This window comes from Doryrhamphus excisus, linkage group LG9 (assembly GCF_037039965.1).
Source record: "Doryrhamphus excisus strain RoL-2023G ecotype Guam linkage group LG9, RoL_Dexc_Guam_v1.1, whole genome shotgun sequence".
Classification (NCBI taxonomy): Eukaryota; Metazoa; Chordata; class Actinopteri; order Syngnathiformes; family Syngnathidae; genus Doryrhamphus; species Doryrhamphus excisus.
The window spans coordinates 9,188,993-9,210,675 of record NC_136365.1 but is presented as its reverse complement, the minus strand read 5'-3'; the positions used below and the strand labels follow the sequence as shown (position 1 = coordinate 9,210,675).

Here is a 21,683-nt window from a genome sequence, read left to right as displayed (position 1 = left end):
CACATTTTTCTCAACATTTATCATTACATTTTAGATTTTAAGACTGCAAACAAGCAAGAGAAATGGATTGATGTTACTTGATAACCTTGCTGAAGAATTTCTATATTACACATTTTTTTACTTTAACTACAGAGTATGTCAACAGACTCGATTCTCTCCAGTGTACGTTTATTTCCATCCAATGATAATAAAATGTATCTCTCACTAGGGTAGTATAACTGTCAGACATGGAACCGTCAAGTCAAAACATTGTAAAAATATTATTTTCTATTTTTGTTTATTTTTTTTATCCCAGATCTTGTACAATGTAAACCAGCACAGCGCAATTTAGTGACATTACTACTCTGGTACATACTGTATTTAAGTTGCTTCACATTTAATAAAATAGGTTTGTTTTTTGACACCTTGTAATAATGTCCATTGTCAACCTCCATCACGCCAAACATGCATACTGTACTGTATTTGCCCAACATAAATAAAACCATAAAAACACAACAAAATAATTCCCAATTGCAAAACGAAATGTCAAATTATTTCTTAAATACGCCACAGGAATGTAAACATTGCAAAACAAAACACATTCACCACATTTGTCTCTTTGTGTGTTTGGCTCCTTAAGATGCTGAGGTGTGAAATGCAATGAAACCTCATAGAGGGGAAAAAATAACCTGCCCCAAAAAAATAAACTCCTCCCTTCCTAGAAGTTTACTAGACCACCTCCTTTACCAGCTGGAGCCAAAAACCTTCTTGCACATGTTGGAGTTCTCCTGGTGAAGTGGGAATTCCGAGCCGGGGATGAGGAGCTTCCTGCTCTTTCTTGACACCACACTCTTCCCTGATGACAGACTCTCGTGCTTCTTTGCGTATTCCCTGAAAGGTGACAAGGAACGTCAGTTAAGATCGATGTAAAGCCATTTAAATTACTTTCACTGAGACTTCATGAGCACCTGACGGGGAAGGTGGTTTTGTCCATCTGCATGCATACCAGGAAGGGATACTCAGAGAACTGCACTGTAGTGATGAAGTCGAGGGCCGCTTCAGTTTCAAAGCTGACTTCCAAACCGGCGCTCATGAAGTCCATGTCTACTGTAACATTACCTGAGACAACTAATGCCCCCCTGCAAAACACACCAAACACAGCCTTCGTCAAGAGCTTTTCTATTTATGCTTGGTATCATAACTATGTTTGATATTTTCAGTATGATACATAATACAGTAAAGTCTCGTTATATCGATATCGGTTATAACGAATTACTGCTTATTGCGATACTATTTTCATTTCCCGACAAATTTCTAGTCTTTTATGATATAATTAGTTCCGTTAGTATGATACCCGGTTATTATGATAATCCAGTTACTACGATGCCCTTTTCATCTCCCGCCAGCCAATTTGGTCTGCTTATATCGATACAAAAGCAGCTTAAATCAATCTTTGCTTAAGGATTTCAATACCAAAAAAGAACACGGCGAACGGCTGCTTCCAGTCAACTTTATTTTTCACACTTCCACCACCAGAGCGCAGCACACACACCGATTCCCGCACTTCCTGGTTCACAGGTCATGCTCAACCCGCCCCACATAGCTGGCCAAACACATGCCTGCAACAGAAGAACCAACTGACATAGCATACACACCTATTCCAACGAAGACACAAGCGTACAAATACATGTATTTAATTGTGTTGTATTCAGATATCTTTTTATCGCTTGCAATAATCACTGTTTTTCATATGTACATACATATTCTATTATACACACTACTATACACACGAGAGAAACCACAAACGCAGTTGGTTCTTCTGTTGCAGGCATGTGTTTGGCCAGCTATGTGGGCGGGTTGAGCATGACCTGTGAACCAGGAAGTGCGGGAATCGGTGTGTGTGCTGTGCTCTGGTGGTGGAAGTGTGAAAAAATAAAGTTGACTGGAAGCAGCCGTTCGCCGTGTTCTTTTTTGGTATTGAAATCCTTAAGCAAAGATTGATTTAAGCTGCTCGACATTGTTCTATAGTGTAGAACAATGTCGAGTGCATTATTGCCCACTTTTAATGCAGTTCGGCGCAGGATCGGATATATCGACAGTCCGGTTATATCGATATTTTTTCCGACTCCCGACAATATCGATATAACGAGACTTTACTGTAGTTACATTTTAATAGCAGCATGATTCTAGGTTAGCCTAGTGACACAAAATTATCAAAATTATAGCTCTCCCGTCTGTAGCTGACTACAGGCGGTTGACCTCCAAGCTTGTTTTAAGATGGGCAGTGAAGAATGTCATTACAAGTTTACAAACTTGTCATCTATGAAGTGGCAAGTATCCATCTTATTTTCTCCAAAATGTGCTTTTATATTGGCCAAAAAATATTCATTCATTCATTTTCTACCGCTTTTCCTCACAAGAGTCGCGGGGGTGCTGGAGCCTATCCCAGCTGTCTTTGTGCGAGAGGCGGGGTACACCCTCAGGGCACATATATACAAACAACCATTCACACTCACATTCATACGTATGGACAATTTGGAGTCGCCAATTAACCTAGCATGTTTTTGGAATGTGGGAGGAAACCGGAGTACCCGGAAAAAACCCACGCATGCACGGCGAGAACATGCAAACTCCACACAGAGATGGCCGAGGGTGGAATTGAACCCTGGTCTCCTAGCTGTGAGGTCTGTGCGCTAACCACTCGACCGCCGTGCAGCCCCCCGGCCAAAAAATATGCTAAAATCAAAATAAATAAAATATGTAAGCTGCACGGTGGACGAATGATTAGTGCACAGGCCACACAGCTAGGAGACCCCTCGGGCATCTCTACATGGAGTTTGCATGTTCTCCCCGTGCGTACTCTGGTTTCCTCCCACATTCCAAAAACATGCTAGGTTAACTGGTGACTCCAAATTGTCCATAGGTATGAATGTGAGTCGACAAGTGCTTAATGAACAGACCACAACTAGGAGACCGGGGTTCGATTCCTCGCTTTGCATGTTCTCCCTGGTTTCCTCCCACATTCCAAAAACATGCTAGGTTAATTGGCGACTCCAAATTGTCCATAGGTATGAATGTGAGTGTGAATGGTTGTTTGTCTATATGTGCCCTGTGATTGGCTGGCCACCAGTCCAGGGTGTACCCCGCCTCTTGTCTGAAGACAGCTGGTATAGGCTCCAGCATACCCGCGACTCTAGTGAGGATAAGCGGTAGAAAATGAATGAATGAATGTAAACTTAATGGTTGTTTGTCTGTATGTGCCCCGCCTCTCGCCTGAAGACAGCTGGGATAGGCTCCAGCATACGCCTGCCACCCTAGTGAGGATAAGCGGCATGGAAAAAAGATGGAGGGATAATGTAGAAAAAAATAACACCCACATTTGTTGTTGTTTTTTTCAAAGAAAAAAAATCACAAAATTCAGGTGAATTTGTGAATTTGTGTCTCACTCAGCAGAATGATTAATTTGATGAATACCACATACCAAAAGGGACAAAACTCAATGTGACAATTGCGGCTGTTGTTTCTGAAATGGCCCAAGACAGCATATGTAATATTGTAAACTAAAATGCATATGTCTGTTATTTTGTGATGGGATGCATGCCCTGGCAAAGCTGCGTGTGTGTGTGTGTGTGGTTTGTTCTGCGTCTATTAATAGGCTGCCAGTCTATTATCAGGGTGAAAGAGGCACAGTTATGTTGATCCATTCACCTGCCTCTGCCATTCGCTGGCACACGCAGGTCAAGTCCCCGTTTGCCTTAAGAGTAGTGCACAACTAGCAAGAAGCTCCACTTTTTAATACTACATCCTGTTTAGTTAATAAGACCCGACCTATGCAAACAATACAATTGTTATCAAGATACAGAACCTCATTTGAATTCAGTAATGGACAGACTCTGCTTTATAGACTCTGTCACCACCACAGACACCTGATACCTGCGCCCGCTTGTGTATTTTATTTTAAAATAGCAAGACAGACGGGACTGACGTCACAAGAAAGGTGTGAAGCACAATACTGGATGGCGTCCAGCTTATGCAGTGGAACAAGTGAATCAGACAACACTTATAGAGCGTTTACAGTTCACATGATTCCAACATCAACACGGCTCTATTTGCAGCACCATGACATGGCTGGAACGTATCAAACAACCATAAAGGTTATTTTTTTCTAAGAATCGCCACCGAGGCCTGCAGGTGTGTTACATCACATTTGTAGCATGCATGCAGTTCACCAACATACATGTGTTTGCAGCATTTAGCACAATATGTCAAGGCATTCTTGACATGCATTGATGACGTAGTTTGTGGACTTTACCTGTTGTTGACGCTGGTTTTGGACTCTCTGTACCACAAACTGATCTCCATGCCGCCAGAGATATCAATAGCTAACCCACCTTGGAACTCTGCACTTGCCTTCAGACCAGACTGCAGTTGGATGACCTGTGTGTGATGAGGATGAGAAAAAGTAAATATTAGCAGAAAGTATTAGCGTTCTCTACAACTACAGCCTGATCAGTGCAATACTGTACATATTCAGTATCATACCATACCATCAGGTCTTGCCTACCTCGGAATGATCCGTCAGCAGAATCAGACCCTTCACAACATTCATGGGTTCCCCAGTCATAGAGAACATTTTGGACATGAGGTCGCTGTAACCTTTGAAGAAGGTAACAGGTCTCAGTTGGACATCAAACAGCAGAGCTGACATCCCGGCGAATGACTCCAAGTCTTCCTCGCCCTCATCCGGCGTAGCGGCGATGAGCGACTCCAACCCCTGCGCTTCAATGGCCACCTGGACCACAGCGGGCACAAGGTAATCAAACACACATTTTGCTAATTGTGACTTTTATAATTAGCTGTGATTTATTGATGTTCAAACCTGGAGTCCATGGAGCATTGCTCCTTTACTAGCTCCATAAATGTTCATGTTGCTTCTTCTCAGAATCCCGGAGCCAGAGTACAAGATGTCCAAACTGTATGTGGAGGTGACATCGGCAGATTCTGTGGGAAGTCCAGTAGTCTAGTCAAATACTAACTAATGAAAATGATAACTTATGGAGGAATTAGCCAGTAGCTCCCGAACAAAATAAATCTATCCATTCAATAAATCCACAAAATCTGTATGAACTGGAATTAGATTCATTCATTCATTTTCGCAGGGGTGCTGGAGCCTATCCCAGCTGTCTTCGGGGTACGGAGAGGCAGGAGTACACCCTAGGCTGGTCGCCAGCCAATCACAGGGCACATATAGACAAACAACCATTCACACTCACATTCATACCTATGGACAATTTGGAGTAACACAAGTGCTTCCTAACTATGAACCATATAAGGAAATGCGTCCCTCTGTGACATCACAAAGGGGCACTTTTACCACACCTTTTGAAACCGAGCGTTTTGAGCCATCCCAAGCTTCTTTCAGAGCTCACTTCCAAATGCACAAACCTCATTATATGAAACTTTTGTTTAACACGAAAATACCACATTCTAACTACATTTTACTGTACATAGTACTGTTATTATATATTGTCACATCCATACTGTGCATACTGTTTATAATCTGTATAATCTGCAATAGCCATATTATAGTCATTTATATCCCTGTATATATCCTCACTGTATTATAGTCATAGCCTGTTATAGTTTGTTCATAGATCTGTCCATTTTTCTACATTTACGTACTACTAATGTACTTAAAATTGCACTTCTGGTTGGATGCTAACTGCATTTTGTTGCCCTGTACATGAGCAATAACAATAGCAATAACAATAAATAACAATAAAGTTGAATCTAATCTAATCTAATTTATAGGTCAGAAAAGTGGAAAAAGTATAATCGGTCCCCTTTTTTATTTTGGCAACACATTTAGATTACACTATTGTATCTGACAGTGTCGTCTGTCAATGACAAATTGGAGTGGCCAATTAACCTAGCATGTTTTTGGAATGTGGGACGAAACCGGAGTACCCGGAGAAAACCCACACATGCTAACCACTTGACCGCTATGCAGACTTTGTAATTACATTCATTCATTCATTCATTCATTTTTTTACCTCACAAGGGTCGTGGGGGTGCTGGAGCCTATCCCAGTTGTCTTCAGGCGAGAGGCGGGGTACACCCTGGACTGGTCGCCAGCCAATCACAGGGCACATATAGACAAACAACCATTCACACTCACATTCATACCTATGGACAATTTGGAGTCACCAATTAACCTAGCATGTTTTTGGAATGTCGGAGGAAGCCGGAGTACCCGGAGAAAGGCATCGCATGCTAACCACTTGTCCGCCGTGCAGTCTTTGCAAGTAGAATCAAATTCCAAAAATGCATTCATGGAAATTCATGAATTTTTGTACCACTTACGTGCCATGAATCCCGAGAATGCAGATGATGACCCGAATTTTGAAAAGCGATCATAGTTGTGTGCAATCACGTCCTGCATAGCTTGTCTCAGCACTTGGCTGAAAGAATGCAAAATATAGTATGTAAGTAAATCTGATCAACATTCATCCTGAGTTGAGTTGCTCATCAACACACCTCGCTGGCATGTGGAAGCGGAGGATGTCCTGAATCTTTGACAACATGTACTTGTTCATCTCATGAGGCAGGTGACCGATGGACAGGAGAAGATTCTTGACTTCTATGTACGACGGGTTGCTGCTGAGGATGACGTCAGCGGCGGCAGCTCGCACGTTTTTCTCATAAATCCGGCGATTTTGGTGGTAAATTCTGTTCACAGTTTGTTTGACCTGAAGAAGCAGATAAATAATACTTTATCTTCTATTAGAAAATAATAGTCTTGCGCTTTGGCATGATGTCATACCTCAGCCGTCATGAGAGCGGCATCATATCTCTGCAGGCTGGTGAGTGATATGGTGCTGTACGCACCCACTTCCGACTCAGCATATTTGGTAAAGATGGGAATGGCCTCTGGGAGCAGAGAGTTTTTCAGGGCCAGGAGGAACATCTGGACTTCAGATTCATCCTGTGTGCTGTCAGGACCTTCCAGGATCATCTTCTTGACCTGTACCACTGTCTGAGAGGTAGAAGACCATCATGCACTCAGCTTATATTCTAAAGCACACAAATGTTTAGATCATTGAGCATCATAGTCTTAGGGCTCACCGGCAAGTTACATCCTCCTTTCTGACACAGCTTGTGGACCAGGGCTCCCATAATAATCACCACAGACTCTTTGATATCAGTGCTGACGATCTTTCCTTTAGAGATCTCCTGTACACCAACACCGGAGTCAGGACAAGGAGAAGAGACTTGTCTGTATCTTTACGTATTTAGCAAAATGCACACTCACCAACAGAGATTTGAGCATGCGCTCATTGGGATGTGAAGCAAATCCGCATGCATAAAGAAACCTCTCCTGCAGAACCACACCTTTGGCATCGGTGAAGTTTAGGAATTGAAGCATGGCATCCAAAGACTCAGTGGTTTGGGAGGATGTGACAGCATCCACCAATTGAGGACTTTTATAGAAAAGGTCAAATGGATCAGCGGAAGGTTAAAAATGATCCAAAATATTCAATTTACTGACTGTATGAGAGTGATGACATCAGGAAGACGCCAAACAAGCCAAAGGAAAGATCTGCTTACAGTGCCGTCTTGCTGGCGCTCTTCAGCACTTTGAGGATTTCATCTTTGGATGCCTTTCTGATACTCTGGATGAGAGCCAAGAAGCTACGAGGGGCTGTGGCCTTGGATAAGTTCCCTGGCTCGAGTTTCTTCTGGAGACCCTGCCAGTGTTCGGAAAGCTGAGAGACACAACACAAGGTTAGTTAGTGTAATGTCAATAATGACAAAATAATACCACAAGAGTAGTGTGGTATCCATCACTCACAGAAGGACAATTCTTGCACCGGGATTTCATTTTCTCCGCCGTGATACCAACAGCTGCCAGCTTGGCGTCAATCGACTTGACAACAATGGACGGATCTTTCCCAGCAGCCTCCAGAGGTCCAGCCTCTGTGCCCACCAGGGTGAAGGTTTGTCTGTGGATCCAGAAAAGAGGTAACCTAGAGTCTTTGTTGCAGAAGTTGATGATAATGATGAAATGTTCTTACCTGGACACAACTCTGGCTGATGAAGATCGGTGGGCGTTGACGATCAGCCAGTGTTTTTCTTCAGCCACGGCTGAACGGATGAATCCATCTTGAAGTGTGAAAACTGTGACAGAGCTCGACTTCCGGCCCACACCCAAAACCTGAGCATGACATATTAAAAAATGCATTCTAACAGTCCATTGAAATGAAACCTAGGTGAGATGGTTGTCCACTAACTCACCTGACTGTGTGTGGTGAATCCTGTCTCAGCAGTCTTACATGACTCCAGGTACTTTGTTCTTGTCACTTGGTTGTCTTCTGCCTTGTATGAAACTGTGCACCTTCCAGACACGTCATTCTATTTCCGTACAGTGACTGGAGTTAGTTTAAAAACACATTTCTACTGTTTATTTTATATTTACCTCTATAACTTTTCCAGTATTGAGCTGCATTTGTAATAAGCTGGACACCCCTCGTTTAAGGTTCTTGATGATGGCAGGCTCCGCCCAGTAGGAATAAAAGGCCTTAACCTGCAGCACATAGAGAAAGCAGACAATGAAGCACGAAGGCTGCACTTTGACCTGCGGATGAAGCAGCTGGCCGTTCGTGCTGCATCTCACGCACACTTTCATCGGGGTATCGGCTTCCCTTTACACTTGTGCACAAAAATGCTTGGTCGTGACATCAGTGACTATTTGCATCCCATTGTTTGAAGTGTAGATCCAAAACAGGAATACTTTTATGGTACGTTACTTATGGGAGCACAGTATAGAAGAACACAAGGGTAGTGATGTACTGTTTTTATCCCGTCGGACAGTTCAGGCAGCCAATTTAGCTCGTATCATATAATATCCTGGACAAGATAAGCACCATGACATCATCCCCCAGTGTCTCCTAGAAAGCATGTCATTTATTTGCTATTCAAACACAACATCAGATAGGACCACCACAAATAGATATTCAAATGCTTGTGTCCTGTTGTGACTGTGTGCATGTGTGTGTGTGTGTGGTATACACTTAGTCATGCACAATAGTGCCACCTAAAGGGCTAGAGTTGAAGAGTTGTAAACTGGATGTCATTCATTCATTCATTCATTTTCTACCGCTTTTTCCTCACAAGGGTCGCGGTGCTGGAGCCTATCCCAGCTGTCTTCGGGCGTGAGGCGGGGTACACCCTGAACTGGTCGCCAGCCAATCACAGGGCACATATAGACAAACAACCATTCACACTCACATTCATACCTATGGACAATTTGGAGTCACCAATTAACCTAGCATGTTTTTGGAATGTGGGAGGAAACCGGAGTACCCGGAGAAAACCCATGATGGAATTGAACTCTGGTTGGTTTCCTAGCTGTGAGGTCTGCGCGCTAACCACTCGACCGCCGTGCCGCCAAACTGGATGTCAAGATTTTGTAATTTTGTAACACTTATCCCTACTAGGGTCGCAGGGAATTGAACAACTCAGCTGGACATTTTAAGAATATTCAGCCAACCTGTATCCGAAGCACTGCTGCATTGTAAATAATGATAGGACACTTATCCTATCGACCTGGTGACCTTTGTACAAACGCACACATCTTGTTTTTTGCCGGCCAAATTCATTACCTCACCTGTGATGAGTCGAAGGTAGCAAAGTTAGGAGAAAATCAACACTTGCACTCTTCGAATTTAAAAAGGATACATAATAAAACATTTAAATGACTACTGATACCTTTCCATTTTTCAAGTGCACAAAGAAAGGTTTAGTCAGCGCCGCCAGTCTACTTTGGCCAAGGAGGCTTTCAATGCTGGTTCCATGGAGGACATTCTTCTTCAAGGAGCGCTGGGACACAGGGTCAGCTCTCACATTGGAGATCTTTTGGACAGAGACAGGTTTGCGGTGTGTAGGATTTCCTTTAAAGCCTAATATCAATATGAGTGTCCACTGTTGTGTGACAAAAAAAGACCTTTAGTTGGATCAACTGCTCATCCTTGTTGCTGGGATCTCTCCACATGAGACTGACGTCCACGTCGCTGGAGATCTTGAAACCAGCACCGCCCTCTTTCGACCTCCTGACCCTGTCCACCAGCACCTCGGTGGTGTAGCTGAATTTGTACAGCTGGTTGTCATTCAGCTGGGGTCCTCGAGCGCCACCTGAAGAAACACAAGGACCACGGCTGGTCAACTCGTGAATTGCTCAGCTGTATTACAATGGGGAAATACTATTTAAGCATTTCTTGACCATTATACAAGGTAGGCCATAAGTTACCATACATAGGAAAATCATCATCATTCATTCATTCATTCATTTTCTACCGCTTATCCTCACGAGGGTCACGGGGGTGCTGGAGCCTATCCCAGCTGTCTTCGGGTGAGAGGCGGGGTACACCCTGGACTGGTCGGACAATTATGGACAATTTGGAGTCGCCAATTAACCTAGCATGTTTTTGGAATGTGGGAGGAAACCAGAGTACCCGGAGAAAACCCACGCATGCACGGGGAGAACATGCAAACTCCACACAGAGATGGCCGAGGGTGGAATTGAACCCTTCTCCTAGCTGTGAGGTCTGCGCGCTAACCACACGACCACCATGCAGCCGAAAATCATCATCATTTTCATTTAAATAATGTGCTCTGTAATTTCACACATTAACATGAAACACACATGAATATGTTTTCTCCACTGTTGATGAATTTGCATTAGCACCGTTGAAGTTATGCTTGTAATGGTGTTGGTGATAAAGTTCCTTGACATCATTTATGACTCGTATCATCACTTGATACATCATGGCCTTTAAAATGCCCCCAAAGATAGAAATCAAGAGAGGAGAGAGCTGGGGTATCCTATGTATGGAAACTTATGGCCCACTCTGTACTAGACTACAAAATACATATTGTCAAAAAAACTGAAATATCATTTTTCTAATTATGAGCATACAGTTTTATGAGTGTCTAACTTAAATCACTTGTTATGGTCAAAGAGATTTGGGTTTTTACTAAATAAACACACTTGCACTTACATGATTCTTCGCTCACGTATGGTGAGCTAGTAGAAATAATAAGAGTGTTTAAATGAAGGAACAATGGTGACAGTGGTTCGTAACCCAATATCCTGCAGAAATCACAATGCAACTTTTCAATAACCATACTTATGTTTGTTTCACTTGTCATTTCCCATAAAAGAGTATCCTACCAGCAAAGTGCTGAGCTGATTCAATCAGCGGCCATTTAACCGGGTGTGTTCAAGTTGATAAGGTTTACTCCTCTGCCTAATAATGACAAGCTTTTTGTCAGTGAAGATGGACTGACGTGTCAGTATGATTTCCTCACCACACATCAAAGCTCAATGGTTACTGGACACATTGACTGTCTAGGAAGGGCAACATTACTAACATGTTTTTGGATGTTATTATCAAACACTTATGCAGTTATTCCTTTGCATTAAGTGTCTCTACAGTGATAGAGATAAGAGATGAAGCTCTAATGAGTGAAGCCACAACGTCCCAAAAAGCTACAGAGAAAATATACAGTTCAAAAAACACAATTTGTACAACAAAATACACAATAGAGAGTACTCACCAGAAGCAGACGCTGAGACACAGGAGGCTGCACAAAGCAAGAACACAACAAAAGTTGACATTGTGTGTGTCTTCTTTGCGGCCAAACGAATTAAAAGGACACAAAAGTGTCTGTATTTGTGTGTGTATGTGTGTGTGTGTGTGTGTGTGATGTGGCACGAAAGGGCCAAAAGAGGCAAAGAAAGTCTGGGCTACTACTATACTGTTTTATCGGAGGGGAGGGCAGACTCCAAACTCCACGCTCAAGTACTTAGTATCCGAGATAACAAGCAAATTATTAACCTGATGAGCACAGATTTGACAGGAACTTGTGTCAGTGATTGGTGCAGCCAGGGGGACCCCTTTGGAAGAACCAGTGGCTGCCAGTCTGACCATGTGATCAATGACTTAATCAATGGCTGATAAGATTGTCATCAACCTATGAGATGATTGCAATTGGGAGAACATAAATAACAGTAACTGTGAATATGACATATCAAAAATGCAAAAAGTGTGAATGAGTTCATTTACCAAGAAGATGTGGAGAAAGGTCCTCATGCTAGATGCCTTATTTTCCTCTCCTTGGGGGGAACAGTTGAGACTTTGTTGCTGCAAAGTGGTAGGAGGTCTCCTCTGAGTGAAACCAACCCCTCACTCATATTACACAGAAAGTTTAGAAGGGCACTGCCTCACATATTTAACGATTTTAGACTGACGTTTTCACTTTAATATGTAGGAGTCAATTTAATTAAGGACAAGAATCACTTTAAGTGACTTTAAGTTTAATACGACAATGGTCCTCAAACCTTAAACCTTAAAAACCTTAAAACAAAGTACCACCAACCTGAAGTACTTGGTACCTCTGCTTAGTCAGAGTTTAGATTGGAACACGAATGTATAGGGCGAATTAAACTTCTTAATATTTCAGTAAAAGAATATTTGAAAGAACAAAAAGAGCTACAGCATATTTTTGTACAGATAATTTAATGTACCTACAACAAATCGGGTTCATTACAGCTCCTAATTAAAATGAGCAGCTAAATATGCTAACTTTTTAAAGTTTCCAATAAAAACTGCAATGTAGCATCTCACTACCATTCCTTACCACCGCATATATTTTCAGAATATCATATGTAAACTGATGTAATCTGAAATACTGTAGTTTGATATTGTAGCGACCCTGATGTGTTGTTGACGTGTTGTGCTGTAGAGTGTCTGACCGTTCCGGGTGGCCATGAATGCACCAGGGTTGTGGGCATGTAGTTGTGAGGGAACCAGGAAGTACTGGTGTAGTTGCTGTGTTTCGATGGCGTGGTTGCGGCCGAAATTAGCCATTATCGTGTGCAATAAAAAGCTTGTTATTGGCCACAGTCGTGTGATTTTGTAGTGAGCGCCGGCGACTACCCTACAAAATGTTTATGCGGCATATTTTATACAGTCAGCTGACGCGCTTCGGCATTCAATTCAATCGTTCTCATTGACAGTAGCAGGAAAAAATATATTTGATAGTCAATTATTTCAGCCACTAGAGGTCAGTATTGAGTAACCTAAAACTAATCTCTCTTGATATATCAAATAAGCACTAATGCCAGGGTCCACAAATTGTACGAAGAACGACGTTTATTCAGACATATTTACAACATTGCCACAATCCAGTTATTCACACGGTAAAAGGACAGAACACAATTTCTAGAAACAATATTTTAACATATCCAGGAATATGTACAAAATACATATTTGGCACTGAGTGGTAAAAAAAAAGAGTTGCGATGAGTCAACATGAACAATCATTTTAAGATTTTGGTGAGAACAACAAACAAAACAACACAAAAGGTGTTTATCCAGTGAGAATGTCACTGCAAAGCATATTATTGCAGTTAATTAAGTAATGCTGGTGATGCTGTTTGTGTGACTAATTCTTAAATGCTTTTAAAAAGTTTTTTATTCAGTGCAAACACTGTTATACATATATATATATATGTGTGTGTGTGTGTGTGTGTGTAGATCCATTTGGTGAAAACAACAAGCCAATACAGTGAACCGGATCAGGTTTTCTTAAATACGAAGTAAACAGATTTAATCACAAACAAAAACACAGAGAAATTAGCAACAGCAACTGTCAAGGTGATGTATAAAAGTGCAGTTGCCTTTGGGTGATTGACATTTGGAGCACCGAAGAGGCTGCTGCTGCTTAAGAAAGTGCCCCCTCTAGTGGCCCCCTGTTGAACTACACCATGCCAGTAGCCGACCATTCCTAAAGTGCTTCTTGATTTTCATTAGACGCCGAATGCTCATGGTGTTCTAAAAGGTAAATAATCTAAATATATCCACCTCAGGCGTGTCACGATTTGATATGAAGGTGACGCCACAAATAAATCTCAGGTTAATTCTCGGCAACTTAAAGTTCTGTTCGTTTTTACACAAAGTGCTAACTGACCGACTCACCACAAACTAGCCAAATATTTTCAGATACTTCAATGTACTAAAGTCAAGTGAGTCCATGTCCCACCAGTCGACAAAAGGCATGCAGTGCTTTTTCAGAATAACCTTATCTTTGTACATTAAAAACTGCAGTGGTGTCTGCTTTCAACAAAGCATTTGGTTCACCACTGCATTTAACTTCTCAGCGCAATGTATTGACAATACACTTCAGAGATGGTCTGTCATCCCAAAAATAGGTCCACAAATATACCATGTACACAGTATTGAGTCTCTTCATTGTGGACACTGAAGCTGGTTAATGTGTCTCCCGCCTTTGCCAGTGTCCAGTTTGAAGAGTCCTGTTAGAAAAGTGTGTTTTTTAAAAAAATGTTTTATTTAGTTGCACACCACAAGGCGGTAACATAAGGGTGTTGGTGGGAGACATACCTCGTACATCCTACTTGCCTTTCGAGATTCTATGGCAGCCTTTAAGTGAACAAACTGCACAAAAAATTAAGCAGATGCATTACAACATCCAGAAAGTACACTTGACATAATAGGAAAAACTGTGCTTAGTCATTCCTTACTTCCCCAAAGTATTTGCTGGTAAAAGACGCTGTAGTTAGTATGATTACACATAAATTCATCCATCCATTTTCTATACCGCTTATCCTCACCAGGGATACTTTGGCATGCTGGAGCCTATCACAGCTGAGAGGCGGGGTACACCCTGGACTGGTCGCCAGCCAATCACAGGGCACATATAGACAAACAACCATTCACACTCACATTCATACCTATGGACAATTTGGAGTCACCAATTAACCTAGCATGTTTTTGGAATGTGGGAGGAAACCGGAGTACCCGGAGGAAACCGGAGTACCCGGAGAAAACCTACGCATGCACGGGGAGAACATGCAAACTCCACACAGAGATCCTTGAGGGAATCGAACCCGGGTCTCCTAGCTGTGTGGCCTGCACGCTAGCCACTTTATATTTAAGTATGACATTCTGGAGTAAGTACACTTCTGCTCCGGTTAAAATTACGATGTTGAACTTACCAACTCTCTCTTACTGCTTCAATGTCGCTCACCAGATTCTGCGCTAGACAGATGCCAAAAATCTAACAAAACAACAACAAGTGCACATAAGATAGCTACAAATATAGCTTCCTACAAAAATAAATAGCATTGTTTCTTACTTGTAATAATGCAATCCCGATAAAAATCCCCGCCACCCCTGTTAGGTTGTCTTGAAGCCACTTCTCAAATTGTGGGACGCAGCCTTTAATGTAGATGAAAGTCCTCTTCTCTGAGTCCTAAAAAGCCCAAGACATACTTTACACGGCCTGTTTACATTTTCACTCAAGTGACATGTACACATTGTTTTCAAACGTGTTTGCGCTTTTGTCAGAAGGATATTGACACATAGTGAGTTAAGTTTTCCTAAGTGCCTTCTCTTATTTTCCTTTCACATTTTTAAGCAGAGAAAACACGGCCTTTCCCCACATTATGCTCAGACTGAGAGAGTGAGGGCCAAAGCTAAGGATGGGGGTGGAGGGTGGAGGGTGGGGGTTTCATATCCCACCGCATTGCTGCAGCATGAGTAACACCACATCAGTACTGCTGGCCATCCAGCTGCTTTATTTTGGACTGCGCTGAAAGGAGGCTATTGTACTGAGGAGGGGAGGAGAACCTGATGACCTCATGTTTTGTCGTGAAGCACCAGGATATACGTTAAGGAATGCTTTAAAGTGAATTACTCACCTTTTTTGCTCTGATGTCATATCCACACTGAGTATTGATGACATCCTCCTAAGAAGACACAATGAGCAGACTATAACTGCTGTGTATGAGTGACTCTATGAAGGGCTGTCACAAAACTACCAGCACAGTATTTCAGTATCTTGTTTTTTTTAGAAAGGCAGCATTGCAAAACACTGTGTTGTTGTAATTTTTCTAAAAATAAAATAAAATATAGCCCATATCAGAACATTACTAATAAGAATTAAGGTCACAGTGATCACTGTTTTGTTGGCTGAGCTGAGAGTGAGTGTTAAAAAAAGGTTCCCTTCTCATTCCGTGTGGAAGTGGTAAGTTTTTCGCTTCCCCAAACACTAGGTTTTGAACAAGTAAATTGGAGAGGCGAACGAGTTAGCTTGGTAGCTTGCTATGCTGCTTTGTCCCTGCAGTGATCCCGTAGCCTGTGCAATGTGATGTAAACAAATAATAATAGGAGTGTAAAAGTGACAGTTGGTCTCTTATAATGTTAAAACCCATATTTAGAGAGTCATACACAAACTACAAAAACATTCCGTTTATTAATTTGTGGGGGTTCACTTATCGCAGTCGGGTCTGGTACCAATTAACCACAATAAACGAGGGATGACTTATTGAATGTTTGAGCACGATATCACCAAGTTCTTGTGTATTACAAAGTTAAAATGTAGGCAATTTTATCTTCATCCTACAATTGTAATGTTTCAATAAACAAAACAAAAAATATCAACGTGGCCCCCGCAGCCATCAATTTTCTTTTATGTCACCCTCAGCGGAAAACGTTCGGACACACCTGCTGGAGAATCATCAGCCTTGATTTGTGTCCTCCTGTCCCACCCAGGGGCGTCACTACATTCTAAGGACAGGGGGGGCTTAGCCCCCTGGAGATGAATGTAGTAGACATTAGGAAAGCCAAAAAAAACAAATAACGAACAAGAACCGGGATATAACTTTCCCACTTTGGACAGATTTAGAAAAGATACTCAATTGTTTTAGGCCACCATTAAATTTACATACGTGCACATAATCTACACTACACAAGCTCTACAAGCATTCTGTCCAGTAGACAGTGATCAATTATATAATAATCATGACTATATTATTAATTAGCCTATTATTATTACTATCATCATTATGCTTCTTTTGATTATTGTAGTAGTAGCTGGTATTAGCCTGCTTTTGCCCGATTATAGCCCCCCTAAAATAGGCCTAATGATGCCACTGGTCCCACCTCTTAATGTTATGTTATTGTATGGTATCTATTACGTTGAACAGGTTGAGAGTTACTGTATTGTCACAGTTTCAGCAGAAAAAAAGCCTTCTTTCAGCCACAGTCTCAGACTAGGACTAAACATAGAGAAGTCTGCATGCCCCGCTGAATAGTTTCCAGCTTTCTGGAGGACACAGATAACCAAACTATCTATAACAGGGAGGAGCTCTACATTCCCCCCTAAAAAAAAAAAACTAACCGTCACAACATTTCTGCATACCAGGAAAGGCATGACTGACTGTACGGCTCCCAGCACAAATAGTACTGTACAAAGAATCAAAGCATGTTTTGAAGAAAGTGGGCAGGAAACGTGTGGGAATGAGCCATACATACCGCTGGATCTTTGGTGCAGCAGGAAAAGGGCACGCCGCACTTCTCCCGACTCGGGTTAGAATCTGTGCAGTTGAAGTACATGTTCAAATTCCAGTCATCAGCTCCAAAAGCTCCGCAGCACTCCCACTGCAACGAGGTCAAAACGGCAACATAACTCCCAGATATATCAACATAAACACAAAGTCAAGTCAAATTAGATTCAAAACTCAAGAGCACATATTCTTGGGTGAAGTCGATCAGGTTCTGAAGATCAATGTCGTCCCGGTAAGCTCGAATGTTGTTGTTGATGAAAAAGTTGAGCTGGTCCTTGATCCAGTCTTTGAAGACAAAGGCCAGTACTCCTGCTGTCAGTTCCAAGAAGAAGATGATACCCAGGAACACTGAAAACTAAACACACAATGCATCTTAGAAAATGTCTTCATAGCTCACCAATGTGTTGAACTTTTCCAAGTCGACATCCCCTGACTCATTCGACATAAACGGTTCTTGTTGTCATAAATGAAGATAGCGATTATTTGCATATCTTTTCCTCCATTTGTGCAAAATCTACAAAAAAAATAAAGAACAGAAACTTGGAATGCAAGCGGCAGTTCCTTTCCTGTCGCCCCTCCGACCTTTCTTTGTTTGTTACCTCCACCAAGCACAGCACAAGAGCAGCGCTGGCGTTTATCTTTGTTTGTTCAACACAACTTGAAAAACTCTGAAGGGATTTGGATTAAACTTCTAATATTTGTCGAAGATGAGATATAGAATAACTGATGAAATTTTGGGGGTGATCTGGATAACCAATTTGTGATATAATCTCCATGACAGCGGTTGTCCATGTATGTTTGTACTTTTTAGTAATAAGAAGAACACAGTGGATTGGGATTTGATAATTTGGTTGACATAAACCGGGTCAACTTAAACTGGTTCTACTGTAGTAACACGCTGTCACTTACAAATTTGAGCAAGAAAGAGTTTTCCCTCAGCGCTCCGATGCAACCGGCAAATCCCAGAATGAACATCACGCCGCCGACCACCAGAAAGAGCCACACTGGATCGAAGCCCCCCAGGTCGGTTATGGATGAAATGTTGGATAAAACACCCTGGTGGGGTAGTAAACGGACAAGATATTAGTCATTAAAAACTGAATAATTGGAGCTCTGATGAACTGATCATTAAATATGACATGAAATTGATTGTTGTCATTTTGAAGCATTCATTCTTTCATTCATTTTCTACCGCTTATCCTCACGAGGGTCGCGGGGGTGCTAGACAAACAACCATTCACACTCACATTCATACCTATGGACAATTTGGAGTCGCCAATTAACCTAGCATGTTTTTGGAATGTGGGAGGAAACCGGAGTACCCGGAGAAAACCCACACATGCACGGGGAGAACATGCAAACTCCACACAGAGATGGCCGAGGGTGGAATTTGTATGTTCTCTATTAACGGCATTATGGATTGTCCTCACTGATTGTTTTTGCATTACATTTAGCGAGTGGATATTGCTCATTATTGATTATTACAAAGATGGTTACCATATCGCCACACAATAAGTTCTCTATTGTTTATGTGAGATTTCAGAAGTTATTTTTAACTTTGAATGATTTTACTGCAAACAGCACAGGAGCTGTTGATTGATTTACTGAGTAAAGTAGTCATTCTATTTTTATTTTATGGTCTAAAATATCGATACAATCAGTGACGTACGGTCAAGTTTACGACTGGTGAGGCACTGACTGTTTTGTTACAGGTTCTTCATTAAAAGGGTAACAAAAAAAATTGCATTTTTTACTTTTGTTTCAAGAAAACTTGTTTTCCAATACTTAATTTTTTTAATTAACTACTCATTTATGCGTGGATTTTCTCCAGGTCCTCCAAACACATACATGCTAGGTTAATTGGTGACTAAATTGTCCATAGGTATGAGTGTGAGTGTGAATGGTTGTTTGTCTATATGTGCCCTGTGATTGGCTGGCGACCAGTCCAGGGTGTACCCCGCCTCTCGCCCAAAGACAGCTGGGATAGGCTCCAGCACCCCCGCGACCCTTGTGAGGATAAGCATCATAGAAAATGCATGGATGGATATATTGTATATCTTCTTCTTCTTCTTCTTTCTCTTTGGGCTTTTCCCTTCAGGGGTCGACACAGCAAATCACTCTTCTCTGTCCAACCCTGTCTCTCTCACACCAACTACCCTCATGTCCTCCTTCACTACATCCATAAACCTCCTATTTGGTATTCCTCTCTAAACACAGCATCCTTCTACCAATATATTCACTATCTCTCCTCTGGACATGTCCCAACCATCTCAGTCTGGCCTCTCTGACTTTATCTCAAAGGCCTCGAACATGTAATGTCCCTCTGATGTACTCCTTCTTGATCCTATCCATCCTGGTCACTCCCAATGAGAACCTAAGCATCCTCATCTCTGCTACCTCTAGTTCTGCTTTCTGTCTTTTCTTCAGTGGCACTGTCTCTAGACCAAACAACATGGCTGGTCTCACCACAGTTTTGTATTTCTTTCCTTTCATTTTAGCTGAAACTCTTCTATCACATATCACGCCTTACACTTTTCTATAATTATTATTTATGTCATAAAACTGTCAAATGTTTAGATTATTTTCCACTGGATGTTTAATCTTCAATACAACTAAGAAATGCGAATATTCAGATGTCATTTGTGTGGGCATAAACAACCAGCAAAGACTGTGACTGAACCTCTGTGCTCACCTTTTCACTCCATGCCCACAAACCGATACCAAGGAACGCCACTCCAAGGAACTAGACAGGAATTAGAGCAAAAAGATTATTCTTGAGAAGTCCATCAATCCCAAAACACTTTTGAGGAAAATAGGTTCCAGATGTAGGTCAGAAACAACTACTTTCCATTATTACATGTATGATAACACGCCTTGAACACAATCAACCGGGGTTGCAGTGGTATGAAAAAATTAGGACACCCCTATTGCTTTGGATTATGCATTGTAAGCATCTAGAAATCTGGTACCTTTAACATGGTATAATTTCAGTTTATACATGCTTTTAACATGAACAAATTCCAACAGCTCCCAGGATGTAAACAAGAGCGGTGGCCCTAAAACAAAAGCAAAAGGCTGATGCCTGATGGAGGCAGCAAGTGCACTCGAGCAGCAAGATTTGTAAGCGGGGATGAATGATCATCGAGAAAAACCTTTGAGCACATAAGTCAACGTACAATGGAGCCCTTAATGTCAGATGTAACCCGTTCAAACAAAAGAGGCCCGAAGACACAAAACTGCAAGCAGAGAGGGACTTACCCAGAATATGATGTTGAATCCAAAGATGAAATACTTAATGCAGCAGCTCACTTCATGAGCCTTGAAATGCTTTCCTGACATCATGTTTGTTTTTTAACGCTTTGTCGTCTCAAACCGCCACAAAACAATCAAATCGATGGTGATACGGTCAACAGTCGCCTTGTGGAAACACCCGTTTATTTTGTATCCACTGTTTGAAAAATTCTCAGCGGCATCCTGTTTGCGGCTCGCAAAAGCGCCCGTTTGACATCGAAAAAGAGGGTTATATGACGTCGTGTATGACGCCGGTTAGCACTCTACTGAAAAATATGACTCCCCTAAACCAACAGAAATCGCTGAGTTTTTATTTGAGCATAATCTTGACGTGGTTGTTTGATTGAAGCGCATGGAAACCAATGAGGTTCCGCGTTGTCCAAGGAGGGCGGGACTTTGTTAGCCAGTGTCCTTTTTTCCCCCTGGCGGTTATGGTGTAATTTATGAATAATCAGATGGATGAATAAACGCTGCACAATTAGATACAACTCGAATATATTAATATCAGCCCATCATGGTTACTTATTTAGTTGTATTTATCAAGCATAAGGTGAAAAGGGCATAGGGTCTTCTGAGAATGAGGAGAGAGGCAGCTGAAAAAAATAAACATGTATTTTTCAATTTCAGTTTTGTTCAGAGGCAAAAATATATGTTTTGGTTCCTACAGTGAACAAGGAGTGAATCATATTATATTCTCTGACAGGAGGCTCACTGTGCTACCAGTAAACTGTGATACACCCGTATATTCTAGTATGTGAAGCAAAAAAGTAGCAACTTTCTTACGCTTATATTATTTTTTATTATTTATATATTTTTTTAAACCATATTATTTCTAAAAAAAAATATCCAACCTTCATTATAATGCATTGATTTTGTAAATCAACATTAAAACAAAAAAAAGCCCAGCTGAGGTAAACAATGACTTTGAAAAATTCTGCCCCCTGCTGGAGAAAAAGTTCACAATTCCAAAAGATAACAACACAAC

General features: G+C 41.6%; 2 protein-coding genes across 2 annotated transcripts; both read right to left on the bottom strand.

The window, feature by feature from the left end:
• Positions 1–276: 276 nt before the first annotated feature.
• Positions 277–11,738, bottom strand: mttp (microsomal triglyceride transfer protein). The gene is made up of 18 exons (XM_058072713.2): positions 11,596–11,738; positions 9,983–10,170; positions 9,748–9,891; positions 8,456–8,563; positions 8,275–8,391; positions 8,055–8,194; positions 7,832–7,982; positions 7,588–7,745; positions 7,292–7,460; positions 7,105–7,212; positions 6,803–7,015; positions 6,517–6,728; positions 6,343–6,440; positions 4,859–4,980; positions 4,544–4,771; positions 4,292–4,416; positions 948–1,118; positions 277–870 (listed from the first exon to the last, which is right to left on the bottom strand). The coding sequence occupies exons 1-18, from the start codon at positions 11,654–11,656 to the stop codon at positions 723–725; spliced, it is 2,661 nt and encodes an 886-aa protein (XP_057928696.2). The 5' UTR covers positions 11,657–11,738; the 3' UTR covers positions 277–722.
• Positions 11,739–13,174: 1,436 nt separating this feature from the next.
• On the bottom strand, positions 13,175–21,027 carry LOC131136015 (tetraspanin-5). Its single transcript, XM_058082477.2, has 10 exons — positions 20,666–21,027; positions 20,100–20,150; positions 18,317–18,463; positions 17,592–17,762; positions 17,376–17,501; positions 15,761–15,808; positions 15,196–15,312; positions 15,056–15,117; positions 14,442–14,495; positions 13,175–14,353 (listed from the first exon to the last, which is right to left on the bottom strand). The coding sequence occupies exons 1-9, from the start codon at positions 20,747–20,749 to the stop codon at positions 14,483–14,485; spliced, it is 819 nt and encodes a 272-aa protein (XP_057938460.1). The 5' UTR covers positions 20,750–21,027; the 3' UTR covers positions 13,175–14,353; positions 14,442–14,482.
• Between the last annotated feature and the right edge of the window lie 656 nt (positions 21,028–21,683).

Coding starts and splice junctions, on each gene's coding strand:
- mttp (XM_058072713.2), bottom strand. CDS start 11,656: ATGTCAACTTTTGTTGTGTTCTTGCTTTGTGCAGCCTCCTGTGTCTCA. Junction 10,171..11,595: donor TGTCTCAGCGTCTGCTTCTG/GTGAGTACTCTC, acceptor GTGTTTCTTCAG/GTGGCGCTCGAGGACCCCAG. Junction 4,772..4,858: donor CAATGCTCCATGGACTCCAG/GTTTGAACATCA, acceptor GCTGTGGTCCAG/GTGGCCATTGAAGCGCAGGG.
- LOC131136015 (XM_058082477.2), bottom strand. CDS start 20,749: ATGATGTCAGGAAAGCATTTCAAGGCTCATGAAGTGAGCTGCTGCATT. Junction 18,464..20,099: donor TGTGGGCATGGAGTGAAAAG/GTGAGCACAGAG, acceptor CTACCCCACCAG/GGTGTTTTATCCAACATTTC. Junction 15,118..15,195: donor TCGGGATTGCATTATTACAA/GTAAGAAACAAT, acceptor TTGTTTTGTTAG/ATTTTTGGCATCTGTCTAGC.